Source organism: Camelina sativa, chromosome 5 (genome assembly GCF_030686135.1).
Source record: "Camelina sativa cultivar CO46 ecotype springtype chromosome 5, ASM3068613v1".
Lineage (NCBI taxonomy): Eukaryota > Viridiplantae > Streptophyta > Magnoliopsida > Brassicales > Brassicaceae > Camelina > Camelina sativa.
This window is the reverse complement of record NC_141884.1, coordinates 7,641,341-7,660,044: the sequence shown is the minus strand read 5'-3', so window position 1 is coordinate 7,660,044 and position 18,704 is coordinate 7,641,341. Positions and strand designations below refer to the sequence as shown.

The following is an 18,704-nucleotide window of genomic DNA, read 5'->3' as shown; positions in this document are numbered from 1 at the left end:
ATTCTTGAATACTTGGAAACCAATAATACCCGTTTCAGATTTGATGATAGAGACTAGAGAGTGTTTATAATTAAGGACTTGTCATGCAATTTTGGAGCTGGACAAAGTTGTAAACATGAGTTTCTCTACAGTCGTTCATATACAAAAACCTCATCACTGTAGCACTAGAAAGAAACAAACATCGAGAAGCAAGCTCCTGAAACCTCAAGAAGGGAATGAGGCCCTTTATGAGGGTTGAGATTCATCGAAATCTTGGGATGTGTTGGAAACATCTGTACTGGTTTGGCCATGAACGGATTCAAACCCATTGGCAAAGACATTAGCAAGAGCAGTCAACACCTGAAAGACATTAGGAAGGCTTGACTTGAGGTTGTCCAGTGTCATTCTCTTACTAACCTCGACTGAGTTTAAGTACTTAGCTTTCTCAATGTCCACTCGTTTCCTCAAGGTTTCAATCTTGGCTTGTTTGATTGACAACGGATGCTTAGCACCCAAACTCGTTGAGCTTAATTCCTCCTCTTCCATTGCTGAAATTCCCTCGAGCCTTCTTTCGATTTCAGCCAGTGAAATTTGCTCTTTCTCCAACCTCCTTTCAAGTTTATTACATTTCCTCCGCAGGTTGTATTCTTCAGCTTGTTGATGAATAACAGCTTTAATTGACATCAGAAAGCTTTTAATGGCTTCTGAAGCCACCTGCGCCACCCAAAACAGTTGCATTTGCTTTATATTAAATACGGCTTTCATAGAGCCAAGATCTAGAAAAAAATATTTAAGTTGCAAGTGATCAGAGAACCTTATCAGGGAGCTTTTCAAATACAAGCTGCCATTCTTTGCACAGCTTACGAGCAGCAACAGGCAAGCTGCTTCTTTGGTTTTCTTCATTGGAGAGGCGATCAGTAAGTTGGATCCACGTACAGAGTGTTTTCACGTATTCCCGCTGAGAATTTACTAACTTGCAAAAGCTGTTGTACCAGCAAGTAACCTCGGTCTCTAGTTGATTAACGGCTTGTCGTTTGTATTCCGAACTGAGATCTATACTAGGGTAATCTGGAAGATGGTTCAGTTGCTGGGATATATGAATTTGGACTTGATGGCACTTGAGCATTGTTTTCCACATATGTGCTAACCTGTGCATTTTAAGACCAAATCAATCTTGAGAAGCAGTATATGTAAATCGCATAAAAGGAATGCTTTCCAATAAGATGGCCAGCAAAAGAGTGGTTGTGGAGTTTACCCAGAAGTTAAAGTAACTAGCTGTGGATACAGCTCATCATTGATCAAGTTAAGCATACAGGAGCGTGTTGTAGTTATGGAATCTTCTAGACGCTGTATCTCGGTTTCCAAATTCTCCAAAGACAAGCGTGCCTTCTCCATTTTGTTCAAATCATAGGTTTCCGCATCTTGCTTTTGCAGGATTGCAGACTTCCTCTCATGCTCTACTTTGGCAATTTCTTTGTTCTGATCAGAAAATAAAACTTAGCATTTCATGGTTTAATCTGACAATCTAACACCGAAAAGAGTTGGATCAGCTAGCTCTTACTCTGACTAGCTGGTAAAGTTTCTTCTCAGCTTTGTATAGCTTCTCAAGTGTGCTGCAGTGAGCTCCAGGCCTACAGGGTTCAACAGCACCACTTATTGTAGTATCTTTTCCCAACTGAAGAGACTTTGAAGACCAGCTCCATGACAGTGCACTGAATACCTTTGCAGAGCTGCTGTTCTTCCCTGCGAGCCACATAAGTATTATAACATGTACAACAAATTATTCATGCTTAACAACACAAATCAGAATCTGTGGTTGGTCCAACACCCTAAAAGATTAAAAATTTAGGTCAGTCACTTACTTCTTGTTTCCTGGTATCTGAAAGGATCAACAGTATCCCTACTGTTGATGTCTATTATCACAGCTATCTCTTTCTCGCAACCTGACGCTTTTAGAAAATAATCATCCAACTCTCTGATGATCCCTTCTAAGGTCATCCTGATCCTACAATCAGTCACACGAGTGTTCTGCAGACTTTTACCAGAGCAGCTTGTCATGGATGAGTTATCATCCATAACTTCTCCCAACTTAAACTTTAAACGCCGTGGCTTCTTCGTGTCACAGCCACCGATAGCCTCTATCTGATGAACACTTAACTCAAGGCAATCACCTCCTGCTTCTTGTTGCTCATCTTCTTCCTCAAACTGAGACTTCGTCTCCGCCCAATTCTCCTCTTCAGCTTGCTGAACTTGTTGCTTTTTCTTCAGCACAGTTTGTGTAGTAACTACATTGTCACCATTTGGATGACTATCCAGCTCCAAAGAGTCAAAAGGGTTCCAAATGTTCCAAGAATTCGGCAATGGGGGCGGAGGAGTTGCACCACTTCCATCATTACCAGTACCACCATCGATATCTGCAGCACCCTCTTCCTCCTCATCAACCAATTCATGAACAGTATCAGGATTTCTCAAATCCGGGCTAAATGGAGGAGGTGGTGGGGGTGAAGGAGGCAATGTAGGAGGGGGCGAAGGAGGCAAAGGAAAACATAAACCATAACTAGTGTTTTCAAGCTCCAAGGTCTCAGACTCAGTGAATTGCCTAAGAGTAACTCCAGTGTTCCTCAAAGCTCTAAGATAAGCCAACTGTGCATCAGCAAATTCTCCCCTGAACCCCAATAACTTCTTCATTAGCCTCTTCCTCTGCCTACACACTAAAACTTTTTCTTCATTATCAATGCTTGAAGCAGCACAACCCATTTCTTCCCTTTTCCCTTCTTTCACTTACAATCTCAAAATCGAGGATGGCTAAAATTAGCTCTTTCTTTGAAATGTACAAACGATTCAAACCAAAGGCCTAAGCTTTTTTTAACTTACATATTTCATCAGAAACAGAAATAGGCAAAAAGGGTTGGAGAAAGAGTACCGAAAGCTCCTTATTTTACTTTTGTTTTGTTGCTTTCGTCACTTTCAGAGAGAACAGCAAACTAATCTTCAAATGTGCTTTCGGAGAACATACCAACGAAGCTCGCGAATGATTAATCTTTAAAAAGGAACCGCCTTTATCACTCTCTCTCTCTCTCTCTTGAGAAACTAAGTTCGAAGAGAAAGGTAAAAGAGGAGACTTTGATCCACGGAAACACCAACTTCGAAAAAGGTCAAAAGATTGGTCCAAGAGCGAGCTCCCAAAATAAATAAAAAAAAAGAACAAACGATTCAATTAGAAACACAAATGTGGAAAAATAGTATGAGAGGAATTGAGTTTAGAAATTTTAGAGAAAGCAAAATTGCATGACTATATATATATTGTTGTTATTTTATTTTAGCACAGGTTATGATGATACTGACATGGAACCTGGTACAAAGAAAGAGACAATTTCGCTTTTTAATATTTAATATATATATATATATATATATATTTTAAAAAGAAATTCAAGGAATTAAAAAAAAAAATCAAGGAAAGTTTTATTAAAATTAATATGAAGGAGGCAGGCAACTACCAAAAATTGAAAGAAAATGTATTTTTTTTTTTACCAGTCCTCTATAATAAGGGAGAGAATGGAGAACAAAAAAAAAGAAACTGGTGTGTAATTCATAGAAGATTTTTAAACTTTGAATAAAAGAAATTGCAATTTATTGTGACTTTGTGAGTTTGTGACAAACAAAAAGAAAAACTTAATATATATTTTGTTTAACGTCATTATAACACGATAGCAATAATTTATCCGACCAAAGTCATAAAAAGGAAAAGAAAGAATATCCTTTAAAGCGACCAAACATGATCAAAGGCAAAGATTTACGTTAGTATTGTCTTAACTCTTAACACGATTACAGCGAACTAACTTACACAAGAAGAAACTCTTTTGAGCCTAACATTCCTTTTACATATTGTATTTCTTCTTGTTTTCTAATCTTATAACTTAGTAGTATTGTTTTGTTTGTGCTCCCATGTTTTTCTTAAAGCCTGTTCACATAGAAAAGAGAGGAAAAGAAAGACGAATGAATGAGAGAGCTTTTGTTATCCTAAAAGGTTTGGAGTTGTAAAATATTTTACAAAGAAAAGTTAGAGAAAAAGAAAGGAAAAGGGGACAGAGGTGACAAGATTACACGAGAGATGTATATATATATATATATATATATATATATATCCACTTAATCTTCTTTTCAACAAATGTAAAAAGCGTCAAGAGTTATCAAAAATAAATTAATAAAGATTCAGTTTGAGTCCAAGGCAATGTCTATGTGCCTCTCTGTGATATGAGAGATCAATTCAATAAACGTTTTTGTAAATGACTAAACAATGTTACACGTCTGTGAAGACAACTGATGTATGTATTTACAGTCCATATTTAGTATTTAACTAGAACAAACCAAACATACAAAACAAAAAAAAAACCAAACTTGAAAATGAGTATATGCAATTCAGGTGAAGTTGTGCTTGTAATAGTACTTCAAAAACCTGATTGAAATTTGTTTATAAAACCCACTTGGTACAAAATCCAGCTTTGGCTTTCAAAGGCAAACACTCTCTTTACCAGTACGGCAAATACCACAACATATATTGGAACGATGAAAGCACCAAAACAAAGAGAGATAATTCTATCAGCAAAGGGTATGAGATTTTTGAATGGCACACAGAAAGAAACTTGCAATAGACGCAATCATTCTTTTATATTTTCACTTCAAGTATCGATCTTGAGTAGGGAATTGAGTGAAGTGCTGTTGAATCGCTGAGCAAAGCCGCGAATGACAAGCACTATAACATCACGGAGATGGCGCGAATGTACGACCATGTCTACTTCCTTTTCACTATCCACAACAATCCTTAGCCTTCTCTGGTCACTACGAAATGTCTCTACCTGTTTTGATGCAAAATGATATATTTTTTAAGATGATATTTTGAAGACTTAACAGTGAATGTGGTCACAATCAGAAACACTTACATGGAAAGGAGGAACATAGCTTCCACGAGCTTCAGTAGTTGCAAAAGACGTCTTTGAACCTGGTTTCACAACCTTTATTCTCTTCCTGTTCATTTCAAGCATTCGTCTTTCGAGATTTCCCTCTCCCACAATCTATATCATTACAGTTTCACCCTTTTAGAAATCCCAATTTGATGAACAAATAACACTCTAAATTATGAACTACATACCTTTTTTGGATAAGGATCCTTGTCGCACAACACCTGATTCCAAAAGATCAAAAGAGGGAAACGAATGAATAAGGAAAATAAATTTTATCATATTTTGCTAAAATGAAATAAAGAACATAAAGGAAAGTGAAGCCACAAAACCAAAACAGAGTTAATCTTACCTCAAACTTCACTAACCCAGTTTCTAATTTCTGCTTCACTTCCTTATAAAGATCAGGTTCTGCAAAATCATCATGACCGTGAATAGCATTGGACAAAAGAAGAAGAAAAGCAGTGGTGGAAGATGCAACAGCGATCCCTCTTAAAGGTGACTATAATGACAATGATGATTATGATTATGGAAAAACTTACCAACAGCAACAGGCTCTGTAGATGCAGAAATTGGGTGGCCTTCGACACCATCCTCACGTATGGGTGTATATACAACGACCAGTCTGTATCCGACATCATCTACATTAGCTTCATACATCCTTCCTGTCTCACCTACAAAATTAAACGAAATGAATTAAAGCCCTACATGAGAATGGTTGAAACTGTTTTCCAGGTATTTGGATACATGAGATCCATGAATTGAGACTCTTATGCTATTAAGGAAATAACAATGTGATCCAGTTTTGTCTACCTGGAATTGAGATGAGATCAGGGCTACCAACCATTGATCTAAGCCATTGGATTTTACTCTTTCCCTCTTTACCACCAAAATAATTGCCTCGAACAGCATATAAGTTAGTATGGAATCCTTGTCCTTCAATCTCTAGCTTCTCTATCCTAGGAAAACCTGAAGTAGACACTAAGTTGGTCACATCTTAACCTCTTCAAAGATATTGGTAAACAAGATGCAATGGTAACTGAAATGCATACAAACCTGGTGCTATTGGATCAGTTTCGGCATATGCTAGTTCACTAGACCTACCAAACACATCATGTACTACACATTCACATTTAAGACATCTGCCAATATCCTCAAACTGCACCTTGTATGAACACGAAATATCTGAAGAGAGAGCCTCATAAGATATCTTATCCCCTGATTCCAGTGAGCGGAACCTGCACAACCCTTGTTATATGAGACTAAATCATAAAACAGTTCTGAGATGGTTTTTCTGGCATCATGTTTTTTTTTTTTTTAAAGCTAAATATAAATGAAAAGCAAGTTGCCAAAAGAAAAAAAACAAATTGGCCTAGGATATCAGATACAAAGTTCAACACATGAAAACAACGTTTTCTATATAATTGGATTAGAGGCATCAAGCCAAAATCTGAAACATGTTCATTTTATGGCACCCTGAATCTAAAAATATCAATAGTACCAGTAAATCTCAAAAATGTCTCATGCAAATATTTAGCCAGGGATTAAAGGTCAGGTGAGAAGCAATATACCATTCGTATCGAATATCTCTTTTGTACTTGCTCCAAACAAGTTGTTGAATTTCAGTCTTTGGGATCACTTGGACGGCTGTGAGAACGTCACCCTGTACAGCCTTTCCAGTGAACGCAAGCATTTCTACTTTTGGAACCTCTGTATTTGTGATCAAGAGTGTTATTAACATTGTGTTGCAAAGAGAATGAAAATTGGAAACAAAGAAGGAAAACATAACACAACAACAAAAATCAATGACATTAAGCTTTTGTTATCGATCAAGAATGAAAACCTGGGAGGATTATTTCAGTTGGCTCAGACATCTTTAGCTCTCCCACAACAGAATCTGAACGAACTGGTGTGTACCTGCAAAATAAGTTGAAGATTTTCTGAGATTCAAGTTCGCATACAAAAGTCAAAAACGATCATGGAGCTAGGGATCACTATCAGTACTTCGAAAACAAGAGAAATTAAAATCTATGATTTGGTTCCATTATTACCATTGCCAGTTATTTTGGAAAATTTAAGGGTTCAGACACGTTAACACAGTTTCTTTCACGAACGGAAGCAAAACTAAATCATTCAAAAGTGTATACCAAAACAATAAATGCTTGTCAAAGCTGCAAGGAGAAATGGCTGTGGAAACATACCCGAACAATATCCGGCAATTGTAATCTGACTCAGTCACCTCATACGTTTTGGAGTTAGCCCCATCAATAAGATCAACGGTTCCATTATTATCTCTGTACCAACTGAATAAACTTGCACCTTCATGGCCACCAAAGTACTCTCCTTCTCCAGAATAAGCATCCGAAAAGAGTTTCTTCACACGAACATTAGATACCTCTGGATCAGCTGCAACACCATTCACTTTATTCCGTCAGAAACATAGATTTTTACGGATCAGCTCTTTGGCCTTAAACATACGAGATTGATGTTGACAATGGCTATTCAGGTATTGGTAACTAAAATGTTTTATCTGATTAGGAAAAGAATAGCAATGAATAATGATAATAGAGTGACAGTATATGCACCTGGGGCAACAGGAGAGTTTGTTATCGAAACAACTGGCTTCCCACTTCTCCCATCTACGCGAGTAGGAATCCAGTACAAGACTAGATAAGCCCCCACGTCTTCAAGTGATGGAGTATACTTTCTGCACGAGAAACAGATCATTCATACTTATCGAAAAACACAAACTATGAAAGAAATTTGAATACTGTTGGGAAATTTATGGCTCTTACAGTGTTCTACAACAAGCAACAACCTCTTCACCAGCATAAGAGATTTCCGTGAGTGCAGATCCATGCAACTTAACCTTTGTTCTATACCAGATGTACTCGCCAACACCTTCATGACCCCCAAAGTAAGTTTTACGAGGCACAACCTCTTGGTTCTCACAGCAGTCAGGAACGAAAAGCTCCAACCCCATAGGATTTGCTGTTTACAAAGGACAAATTGAGAGAGCCAAGATAAGTAAATTTATAAACTAGTGTACAAACTCAAGATACAGGGTATACTCTTTAGCTTAAATGGACATTCTGCAAAAACGAAGTACGGAATTAACATTCTTTCAACTCTGGAAAGACAGCTCACCTGGAGCAATTCCATCAGACCTGATACTCCTTGGACTCCCTTCTATTCCATCTTCACGAACAGGAGTGTAAATAAGTTCAATGCTTTCCCCGACATCATCCAGTGACAAATCCAAAAACTCTGTTCAGGGATCATATTGATTAATCTGAAGCAGATTTTTAAGGGGACAACAAGGAATCTGAACCGAAAGGTATAAAATGGATAAAAACTTACCATCACTACCCAATCTTTCCTTAACACCATTACTTTTCACCCTAACCCATTCAAGATAGCAGTTTCCCTTAATCCTGCGTTGCAAAGGTTAATTTAGTTGCAGAGTTTTCTATTTACCAATCAAATAAGTCTCAAGAAATTTTATAAAGTGTACCCTCCAGTATATGAAGCAACAAAGCTCAAGCGTTGCCCTTCAATCATTGATCCAAGAAACTCTAGTGACTGACAACTTGGATGGCCTGCAGAGAAATGAATTAAAAGATAAATCATCTTTACTTACACTGCTCGTTCATGGAAATTAGTACCTCTTTAGATATTGCAAAGCTTGAAAAAAGGGAAGAGAGAATTATACCAGCTACAATTGGTCCAGCTAGTTCAGAAATAACCGTGGGTCCACGAGCCCAGTCATTTCTCACGGGTTCATAAGAAACCGAAATGAAGAAACCAATGTCATCTACTGACAGAAGATAAGAAGAAGTAGTAGCACTCCTTATTTCGCATGGAGTACCATCTGAATTAGTCTGCAAGAAAATTCATATCTTTCAAAACAACTGAAGGCATTCCAATTCCATTTATCAACAATAAAAGGAACAAAATTGTTGCTTTTGTGTTCTCAAATATTAAAAGAATACCAAGTACATAGGTCTATGAGATGCATATAGAAACCTACCCAAAGATAAGACCAGTTTTCTCAATATCATAATTTTGAAAATTTGGTAAATTTGAAGTTTATTACCCGGAACCACCGGAAAACTGATGCTCCTTCTTCACCACCCCAATATTCTCTTTCTGCAGATAGCGTTGTTCCTTCAACAGTAGTTCCAACAACATGAAGAGATACCGCTCTTGGATTTCCTAATGATCAGCAAAACCACATAGAATAAGCAAAATTTTATGGCAAGAAGAGCTGTGCAATAAACAGTAAAAATATTAGTACGTAGATAAAGGATACTAAAGAATTCATGTTCATGTTGGTTGCATGTTTACTCTACTTCAAATCATCTGTGATTCTCAGTCTTAAGATATTTATAGGACTTATCCATTTAGATCATACTCTACTCGCATTCGAAAAGTTTGCTAAACTATTTTTTCCATGATCATCTTATAACATGGAAACAACAAGACAATGCATTACCTGGTCGAACACGTTCCTGGCACATGCAAGTTCTTGCCTCACCCACAATACCGTCATCCCTTACAGGAATACATTGAAATGAAATGAATTTACCAATAGCTTCTTTAGTAGTCGTATACTGAAGAAGCCCAGAGGCTTCAGGTATCAATGTACCAGGGAGATCATTTTCAGCCTGCGGTAAAGGAGTGAGGAGTGAGCAATCAGATGCAACCAAGTTTCCTGAAGTCTGAAGCCCACACTCGGAAATTTTTTCACAACTAATTATTTACTTCAAATATAGTTCTTTTTTCTTTTCTGAATAATACTGTTCTCTCAAACAAACACATACCCTGCCTGAAGTCTAGACTAAATCTCAGAGGTAAATACCAGCATAGAAGAGAAGGAAGGATATACCTTATGATAATGCCATTCGTATTTGCTTTTACCTTCATGCCCTCCTATGTATCCATATGATGCTGTCAGTATCCCACCCTCGACATTGTCTCCGGTAATTGACAAGAAATTTAAACTAGGGGGAAGGGCTGCCAGTTGTTAAAATCAAAATAATTAGCACTGAATCAGTAAAGGTGCAAAAACATGGTCATTCCAAATCAAAGACGATAAAACTGATCACCTAAAGACCAGAGCAGGTCAATACTTAGAACTAGATAGGTGATTAAATGAAATATAGTCATCACTCATGATTAAAAAAATCAACAATCTAATAAACTCAAACTTAATAATAGTAACCAATAAAAATATTCCACACCACACAGCAAATTGAGACAATTTCTCTGGGAGATATCTATTGTACAGTTATCCCCTTTCATAGCTCATTTGACTTCCACTGATTCTACAACCTCTTCTCATGCTTATCAACTTACTGCACAGTAATGAAATCTAAAAGAAATATGTGTATGAAACAAAAAAGGATTACAGCAAAAACCACAACACAAAATACCCAAAACAAGGAGAGCATTCAGAACATTTTTTAGTATGCCAGAAAGAAAATTGATACATTGTATGACCACGAGTAGTAGAACATTTTCGGGTGTATAAGATATGCCACATCAAAGAATGTAGATGCAAGAGTAAATATATTTATCTGATTTAACTTACTCTCAACTGCTCTTTCAGATAGTACATATATTGGTTCACCGCATTCACCATCAGATGTCATTGGAGTATACTTCGCAACTATGTAATAGCCCACTGCCCCCAAGGGTATACGAAATGACTGAGGAAAAAATGTTGAGATGCAACATTAAAAAATGTCTTACAAAACTTGTCTGATGAGTATTATGCATTAGCCTACCTTTGCCACTTTTGATGTGCTCAATTCTTCAAGAGAATTGCCTTCTTCCAGGATAGAACAACTTGATTTGAACCATTGCACTTTGCTTGAACCTTCAGTTCCTCCAGTAACAGTACCTGTTACAGTGACCTTACTATTCTCCCTCAAGTCACCAACTATCTTAGCATCTGTTACTTTTGGGGGTGCTGTAGTTTCAATAAAAAGAAACAAAAATCCAAAATGAGCGAAAAAGGAAGAGAGACAGTGCAGACCATCCGAACAGGCCGTTCTAATGAATGAATCATATAATATCAAATGCTCACGCTATCACCAAGATATATAACACATTTCATGCCCAATAACGAGAACTAATAGACGCTAGTTCACAACAGTCAATTGTTAAAGCAAGAAGAACCCAAGCGAGATGAACCAGTATCCTTGGGAAACATCTTCATCCATAAAAAAAGAAATCTACCTGGCTTGACAACAGTGGATATAGTTGACATAGGTTCCCCTTCTAGCCCTGAAATATTCTAGAATACGTCAGAATTCTCTACGGCCTAACCCTCTATATTTAGAGGCTTTCGTCTAAAGAAGAACCTGAGGAAAAAGAAACGGAAAGAAAACCAACCCTCAAAATTTGCAGGTATGTACACAAAAGTGACATGTGTGCCAACATCTTCCTGTGTCAATGTATACTCAGATGTTCCAGCCGATATCTTCAAGAGTTCTCTGTAATAAAACCTCCCTTAGCAAGAGTGGTACAATTTTGAAACTGGCATAGGAACTTGTAGAATGCTTTAAGCAAAAAATTATCAAGAACCATGATAAAGAAAGTAGAGATACTGTAGTGACAACATATTCAGACACTCATGTTTGAAACTGATGGGCAAGAAAATAAATATCTACGTGCATAGTTACCTCGTTTCCTTGTTCTTTCGCAACCATTCGAACTTGCTAGGACCTTCCTTGCCACCAAAATAATCTCCAATCCCCTTTAGAATGCAGCCTTCAACAGCATCTCCAGTAATTCGAACATTACTTACAGATGGAGGAGCTGCCACCAGAATTTATAGTTAGTACCTCAGATCCAGGAAATTTAACACACTGTGGCATTAGTCATTTAAAGGATGACAAATAATGAAACATACAAATAAAAAACTACTTTACTACATCAGTTTTAGCATGCAAGTGAATCAATCTGAAAACAGTAGGCTGGAATATACCCTAATCCATAGATAAATAAGATTATTGCATGCAGAAATAGCTACGGACTACGGTGAAGTATTCAACAATGATGTAAAACAAGCAACCCTAGAGACCTTTAACCGTTAGTCAACAATGAAAGAGATGAAAGCAAAGGAACACATGTTATGCGAATGTTGTGACAAAGGAAAAGACACTATTTATATAGGAGCTTTTTCTTCCACCTGCTTTTACAAACTCCGTGTACTTGTATTGAGGCTCTCCTCTTGCGCCTCCTTCTGTCACTGGTGTGTACATGAAAACCATACTTGATCCCACATCATCTAAAGATAACCTATATTCCACATCTTCAGCTCCATCGATCACCACAGGGCTCCCGTTCCACTTTCTCCTCAGCCAACTGGTTAAAAAAGAAAAGAAATCGCACCTCTTTGGTTACTAATCATAAGGTTTTCAAGAAATTGGATTACACAACATTAGAAGCTGGATATAACAAAAAAAAGAAAGCAGTAAACATGATCCACCTGGTAATACACTTTCCGGGTGTCCCACCACACCATGCAACCACTGCTTGACCCTTGATAATATTTCCCTCAACTAGTTCCCCGTGTAGTTCAAGGTTCACAACTTTTGGTATTCCCTTTCCTGCACAGCACTTCAATGTTATATTCTAGAGGACACCAGTTGATGGAAAACGTCCATATGGCCTATTGTATAACTGAAGAAGTATACCTCGTTGAACTGGTGAAGATATGGCAAATATGGATGGATATTCAGTCTCTCCCATAACAGGAGTACATTCTATCTTTAAAATTTTACCAATGTCTCCACGTTTTGGCCAATAGACCTATCGCAAATTAGAAAAAGAATAAGAAAACAGATACTTTTAACACACATACAAATGAAAGTATGACACGGTGAATTTTACCTCCTTCGTTGCATCAAGAATAGGAACAAAATTAGAAAGAGATCTGTCCGCCGCAAACCATTGAAATTTCAGGGCTAATTCGTGATCTGTAGCAGTAGGACTTTCCTGAACAAGACCAAAGTGACATTGACAGGGAGCTTCTTCAGAAGGCCGGTCAACATATGCTTCTTTAACAAGATAACCAGAAGGTAATGTGTCCTTCCACCTCTCAACTAAGAAGCGGAATGTCGATTCTGTTCACAAGAAGTTATACAAATATAATTATTTAAAAAGTTATTAGATAAAAATATGGAACTTGGGAGTTGAGTCAGTGGCATATATGTATTCACATAAAATCTCAACTAGTAATTACGTAAATAGAAACAAACACCTTATTTAAGAAAACCTCGAGAACATTAGTATGGAAGAAATGAGAATGCCAATTTAATTAAACCATCAACCATCCAAGTGTGACCATTGGTAACGAACAAAAATCAAGGTAGAGGACCATCAAGTAACAATGAAAGATTATACAATTCTGAGAAGTGAGAAGTGATTTTATACCTCCTGCCAGATCAGACTTGCAGAACTCCCAACCTTCTCTGAGGCAGAAGGCTGTTTGTGGAGGATAACGCTTTGCAATTGCCACTTCCTCACGAGAGAGATCTACAGACAAATTTAAGCTTATCATGGATCACAGTGACTTAGATAAAAATGAGTGAAATTTGGATATGCTAATCATCTTTCTCATGAACCGATCAGCCAAAAGCAAACTACAGCACTTAGTTCTACGAGGTCTACAAAAGAATACCTCGGTCATTGAATTTCTTCAAGGTAGGACCTACGAGTAGTATGGATGCCGCTTCCAAATGAGAAATCTTCAGCAATGGATTTTCCTCAACTCGTAGATGCTGTGAAGGGAAAACACAAAATAAAATTTGTATATTTGAAGTGAATAAATGGAACATTATTTCTGTTATTTAAAGGGTCAAATGCCATTATCCAAAAATTAAGTACTCAAATTGAACCATTGATTCAGAGGAGAAAATGATGGTTTTTCAATCTTTTATACTAGGTAGTCTTGTATCCCATTGATGTGTTAATTAAAGCAGTGCATGCGACCAACTAATCAGCCAAATTAAGAAATGGGAGAAAAAAAAAATATTTCGGAACATAAAGATTGATACCTCAAGAACTGGTAGATATGGAAAGTCCTTCAGAGTTGTTATCTTGTTCTTACTTGCTGCTAGTACCTGAGAAAACAATCTTAATGAGATGTCCAAAAACTATGACTCGTAACAATGTACTGTAAACAACCTCAATTCTGAAACAGGAAATGTACCTGAAGCCGGGGCTGGCTTGCCATTGCAAGTGATTTTAATTTATTTTGAGCAACCGAGAGAAACTAGCATGGGAACAAGAAAGGTAATAGTCAGAAATGGTCAGGGGTAATCTACAAGAAGAAATACTAGAACTAAAAATTTGATAGCAATTGGTTGGCACAAAAGTGGAACAAGAGGCTATGATGCTCACCTCTAAGTTTGGAAGTTGAGGCAGACTAGCAAGTGAAGTTATCTGGTTTCCAGCAAGATAAAGTTGCTGCTCAAGTAATATAAGATATAAAATGCTCATCAGATATCACTCGTGAAGGGAAGAACAAAAGGACAGAATGGGAGAAAAAGAAACCTGCAGCATTTTGCAATTCTCAAGTGGTTCAAATCCAGGCCCTTTGAAATCATTGAAACTCAAATCGAGAACCTGAGATTAACAAAAGAAACCAGATCATGACAGCTGGTGTGAGCATATATTTGTTGAAAACCGAGAACCCTGGGGAAACGAATTTACTGACCTTGACTCGATTCAATATCTCAATACCTTCCAGCGCAGATAGAAGATTGTCTCTAAGATAGACAAACTGGTAAGAAGCATAAGTCGAGTAAAATAAAATAAGTTGACTGAATGATGTACAAACTTCTAATATCAGGAACTCACTAAGAAAATTCAAAGTTCTGCCATATAAATAACTACACCTCCCTACTTGTATTCAAATCTAAGATTGGCAGATCTACATGAACATCACTGCAGCAAAGCGTTTACCTCTAAGTTTGGCGACAAGTGTAGCCCACCAGAGGTTAAACTGCGAATCCTGTGACCTCTGAGATCCAATCTCTTTAGCAATTACAGACATTCATTAATCAATAACCACACAAAGAAAGGAAGGATTAAAGAAGCTGTTTGTATGAAAATGTAGCAAATACAAAGAGGAAAGTGATATTCTTACCATATCATCGCCAGCTTTAACCTCCACCTTTGGAAGAATAATGAGCCGTGAATCGCGGCTATCAGGAGTAGCTGTTTTCTTACGTCCAGAGAAGTTGGAACTCCGGTCTAGAGGAGTTGACAATGTCTTTGATCTTATACCGCTAGAAACAGAAGGCGATGTTCCAGCTGAGGGAGAAGAAAGTCTAGAATGTGCTCTTCCACTAGTGGTCCTGCTGCCACTACTGTCAAGTGATGAAGACGGAGCTCTTTTTGAAGACACAGAGACACTCATGGCAGGTCTAGAAGAAGACTCTGGCTTACTTAAACTCCGACTAGATACAGTCTTGGCAGAAAGGGTAGACGCAGAGCTCCTCCTCAAATCTGGAAGTGACCGCCTTACAAGATCAGCACGTGAGGCAGTAGTAGTAGTACTCAACTGTTTATTAGGCAAAACCTTAGAGGCACCAACAGTTACTCCTCCAGTGCTATTTCTCCTGATTGCGACAGGCGTAGAACCCGAAACCCGTAAAGAAGAAGACGCGGTTGGCTTGATCAAATTGGAACTAATGATAACTGGTTTCTTTTTAGTAGCAGAAGCAGGTCGACTTGACACTGCAGAAACAGTCTCTGGACTTTTGTATCCATTAGCAGTAGTTGTTGCATGGTCATCTAGAGTGGTTTCTTCCTCAGCCTTAGCTGCTACTTGCTCCATTGTGAAATCAATCCAAACTTATATATATAGCAAAAACAAAAGAAAAAAACCTGGAAAAATGAAGAAGAGACTGCTGCATGATGAATCAATCATTAACAAATAAAGGAAACTTTATTCATAACACCAAATCTCTCAAACTTAATTCATAAAAGAGACAATCAAGTGACCAAATGGCCCACGCACATTGACATTGTTGTTGTGGAATCAAACGCACGCGGATACATACAATTACTCTCTACTTTATTGGGTCCTCTCTCTCTCGTAGCAGCACAGGATTATTTATTAAATAAAAATTAAGTACAGAGGACTCTTAGTAGATTGTCTCAATTCAAGAACAAAGACAAACGTTACAGTTTCTGGCTTCTTTCAGCTACAAACACTGTCGGTTACCTTCTACAATTTTTTAGTCATTTTGTGAACAAACCAATCCATAAATAAAAAAAAGCAACATTTCTAAATTTGAAGAAAAAGAAAAAAAAATTGATTTTTTTTTTTCTTTTTTTAGGTAACTGATACGGCAGAAGAAATTCAAGAACGTACCCAATTTAAATTCGGGGAAAATAAAAGTTTCTTCAGTCAAGCAAATGAACTTACCAAAAAAAAAAAAACAAATTAACTTAAAAAAAAAAATCGAACAAAGAGGGAGAAAAAAACACTTACAGAACTAAAAAAAAAAGAAGTCAAGGAAGCAGTATAATCAGAAACCCATTATAACCGTCCCGCAACAACTCCGGCGAGAATCCCGGCGACGATTCCGGCCGTCGGGAACGTTTTTAAAAACAGAGCAAACAAAGGCGGAAACAGATAAAATGTAGATCGAGATGAAGCAGAGAATCGAAACTAGAGATTATTTCATCCGTTGTTAGCTTCTTTTTTTTTTGAGAGTGGGGGAATCAAATGAGAAGGAAATAGCTGGAGAGAGAGGTTGGAGAAAAGAAAGTTAAAGAACAGTGTGCGTTTAGCGGAAAAAAAGAAGTGTATGTTTTAACAAAACTCCAAAATATACGCCCCCTATATTATACCTTTTTCATGTTTTCACCCCTCTTATTTAATAAATTTTTATCCAAGTACCCTACATGATTTGTACGAAACCGGACGTATATGGTATACTAGTGTATTTTTTTTTTCCACGGACTGTTATAATGAATAAGGTTCGGTGTTGTACACATCAATTTGATTAATGGTTTCCACTCTGATTTGACCTGTATCTTTTCGGTGAAACAGACTGATCAAAGTAGGAGACAGTTGTAAGAAAATTACAAAAGTACAGGGGCTATAATGAAAAAGTATCATTTTTCTTTTTTTTTTTTATCTAGAAGGAAAAAGAGAGGAATAATTTAAAAAATTTAGAGAAAAGTTTGAAATTAGGAGAAATAAAAATTGGCGGAAACCGTAAAAGCGGAGTAAATGGCAAGTGGACGTTTTATCGGAAACTGATGAAAAAATTTATTTGTTTTTATCGACTCCATGCTTAAATGCATTGCCTCAAATTGTGTTTATATACTTATCCTAAATAAAATCAATTATTACTCCTAAATAGTATTTCATCAATTAATGTTAAAATAAGCTCCACCTAAGATTGAATTAATGTCACTATCTTTAGTGTAATCAAAATAATTGCATCCGCCATTCCGTCTACCCCAATTATTAATATATAAACCCATTTAATATAATTATCCCACCTCTCTACCTATATAATTTTGATTTTTCACCTTTTTTATTAATGAAAAGAATTGGAAAAACAAAAACAAAAACAAAAAAGACAGAGTGGAACATAAATAAAAGTTTGCAAAACTACACATTTGTTGTTGTTGATGATGATGATCTTTTTAGTTTAAAGTAATCTACAGCAGCCATGTATCCCTACAAATCTTTCCCAATGAAAGCTTCTTCATATCTCTTCATTCTTAAACAGTCAGCTATTCATTATTCATCATTATACACAACCCAACTACTACACATTCTATATCATATTTGTAGTTTTGTAGTTCACATAAACATTTGGTTCGGTTCAATTCTTCTTTTTTGGATTTGGATCTCGATTATAAAACAAAACAAAAAATATTCTAATTAACATATATTTATAATATACTAGATAAAGACCTGCCCGATGGGCGGGTTTAAAGTTTTGTAAATAAAATTAAATTTAATTAAAATATATTGTACTTTATTTATAAATTTTTATTTTACTATAATACACTGATTTATATCCATACTAGATGAGTACCCGCCCGATGTGCGGGTTTAAAATCTTATAAATTATATTAAAATTTGTTGTATGTTATTTATAAATTTTATTTTTGTTATAATACACTGATTTATATCTATTTACAAATCTTTTATTTATGTTACCATTAAATATGTTTTTTTACACCTAAATATACTATATGTTACAAATATATTCACCCACCTAGAAAATGTTTGTATGAACACATTAAACCAACTATTTTACTTTCACTTCTGCATAGTTTTTTAACTACTAAAATTGTTGACTCAAAAAATATTTTGAATAAAAAATATATTACATAATATACTAATCAATGATGTATCATCACAATAGTTTATAACCACCATGGAGAAAACCTCGGCTCCGCCCTCATCACTTATGAAGAGAACCTTGCATCCAACGTCCTCCACCATGGAGAGAACCTTGGCTCCACTTTTCTCACTTGGGGAGATAACCTTGTGTCAAACCTCCTCCACCTTACTCCCTTGGGGAGATAACTTTGTGTCCAACCTTCTACACCATAGAGAGAACCTTGGTTTTGTCCTCCTCCTGTGTGGAGAGAACATGTTAACGTCTTTTTGCTATCTCAAATTGGCTTGCTCCGGCAACCAATGAAAGTAAAAACATTTTTTCTAACGTCACAAATTTTTTTTTATAGTAACTAAAGTTAAATTTCTCAATGTAT

General features: G+C 36.6%; 2 protein-coding genes across 4 annotated transcripts; both read right to left on the bottom strand.

Moving 5' to 3' along the window:
- Positions 1 to 39: 39 nt before the first annotated feature.
- Positions 40 to 3,310, bottom strand: LOC104786091 (protein ALTERED PHOSPHATE STARVATION RESPONSE 1-like). Its single transcript, XM_010511423.3, has 5 exons — positions 1,842 to 3,310; positions 1,541 to 1,722; positions 1,235 to 1,458; positions 794 to 1,127; positions 40 to 693 (listed from the first exon to the last, which is right to left on the bottom strand). The coding sequence occupies exons 1-5, from the start codon at positions 2,734 to 2,736 to the stop codon at positions 226 to 228; spliced, it is 2,103 nt and encodes a 700-aa protein (XP_010509725.1). The 5' UTR covers positions 2,737 to 3,310; the 3' UTR covers positions 40 to 225.
- Positions 3,311 to 4,420: 1,110 nt separating this feature from the next.
- LOC104786089 (187-kDa microtubule-associated protein AIR9-like) lies at positions 4,421 to 17,265 on the bottom strand. Of its 3 annotated transcripts, none has more exons than XM_010511421.3 (38): positions 16,453 to 17,265; positions 15,100 to 15,842; positions 14,916 to 14,987; positions 14,668 to 14,733; positions 14,505 to 14,576; positions 14,352 to 14,417; positions 14,161 to 14,223; positions 14,006 to 14,071; positions 13,630 to 13,729; positions 13,383 to 13,484; positions 12,840 to 13,072; positions 12,644 to 12,758; positions 12,436 to 12,556; positions 12,136 to 12,311; positions 11,627 to 11,762; positions 11,337 to 11,437; positions 11,181 to 11,228; positions 10,727 to 10,911; positions 10,531 to 10,648; positions 9,826 to 9,953; positions 9,433 to 9,604; positions 9,034 to 9,152; positions 8,650 to 8,818; positions 8,452 to 8,536; positions 8,298 to 8,371; positions 8,085 to 8,204; positions 7,733 to 7,928; positions 7,523 to 7,644; positions 7,139 to 7,343; positions 6,781 to 6,854; positions 6,509 to 6,647; positions 5,994 to 6,175; positions 5,751 to 5,906; positions 5,480 to 5,611; positions 5,290 to 5,348; positions 5,129 to 5,161; positions 4,920 to 5,051; positions 4,421 to 4,835 (listed from the first exon to the last, which is right to left on the bottom strand). In XM_010511421.3, exons 2-38 carry the CDS (start codon positions 15,790 to 15,792, stop codon positions 4,659 to 4,661), a joined length of 5,007 nt encoding a protein of 1,668 aa, XP_010509723.1. In that variant the 5' UTR covers positions 15,793 to 15,842; positions 16,453 to 17,265; the 3' UTR covers positions 4,421 to 4,658. The 3 variants fall into 3 exon arrangements, with proteins under 3 accessions (XP_010509723.1, XP_087369442.1, XP_087369441.1); XM_087513316.1 differs by having other exon boundaries at positions 15,100 to 15,862; positions 16,453 to 16,748; XM_087513315.1 differs by lacking the exon at positions 16,453 to 17,265 and adding an exon at positions 15,976 to 16,180.
- Between the last annotated feature and the right edge of the window lie 1,439 nt (positions 17,266 to 18,704).

Bases quoted from the DNA above. Each gene is read 5' to 3' on its own strand.
- LOC104786091 (XM_010511423.3), bottom strand. From the start codon at position 2,736: ATGGGTTGTGCTGCTTCAAGCATTGATAATGAAGAAAAAGTTTTAGTG. The intron at 1,723-1,841 runs GTAAGTGACTGA...TGTGGCTCGCAG, and splicing joins CAGATACCAGGAAACAAGAA to GGAAGAACAGCAGCTCTGCA. The intron at 694-793 runs GTTCTCTGATCA...TGGGTGGCGCAG, and splicing joins TTGAAAAGCTCCCTGATAAG to GTGGCTTCAGAAGCCATTAA.
- LOC104786089 (XM_010511421.3), bottom strand. From the start codon at position 15,792: ATGGAGCAAGTAGCAGCTAAGGCTGAGGAAGAAACCACTCTAGATGAC. The intron at 14,072-14,160 runs GTACATTTCCTG...TTGTTTTCTCAG, and splicing joins CAAGCCAGCCCCGGCTTCAG to GTACTAGCAGCAAGTAAGAA. The intron at 7,645-7,732 runs GTAAGAGCCATA...TTTCTCGTGCAG, and splicing joins GTTGCTTGTTGTAGAACACT to AAAGTATACTCCATCACTTG.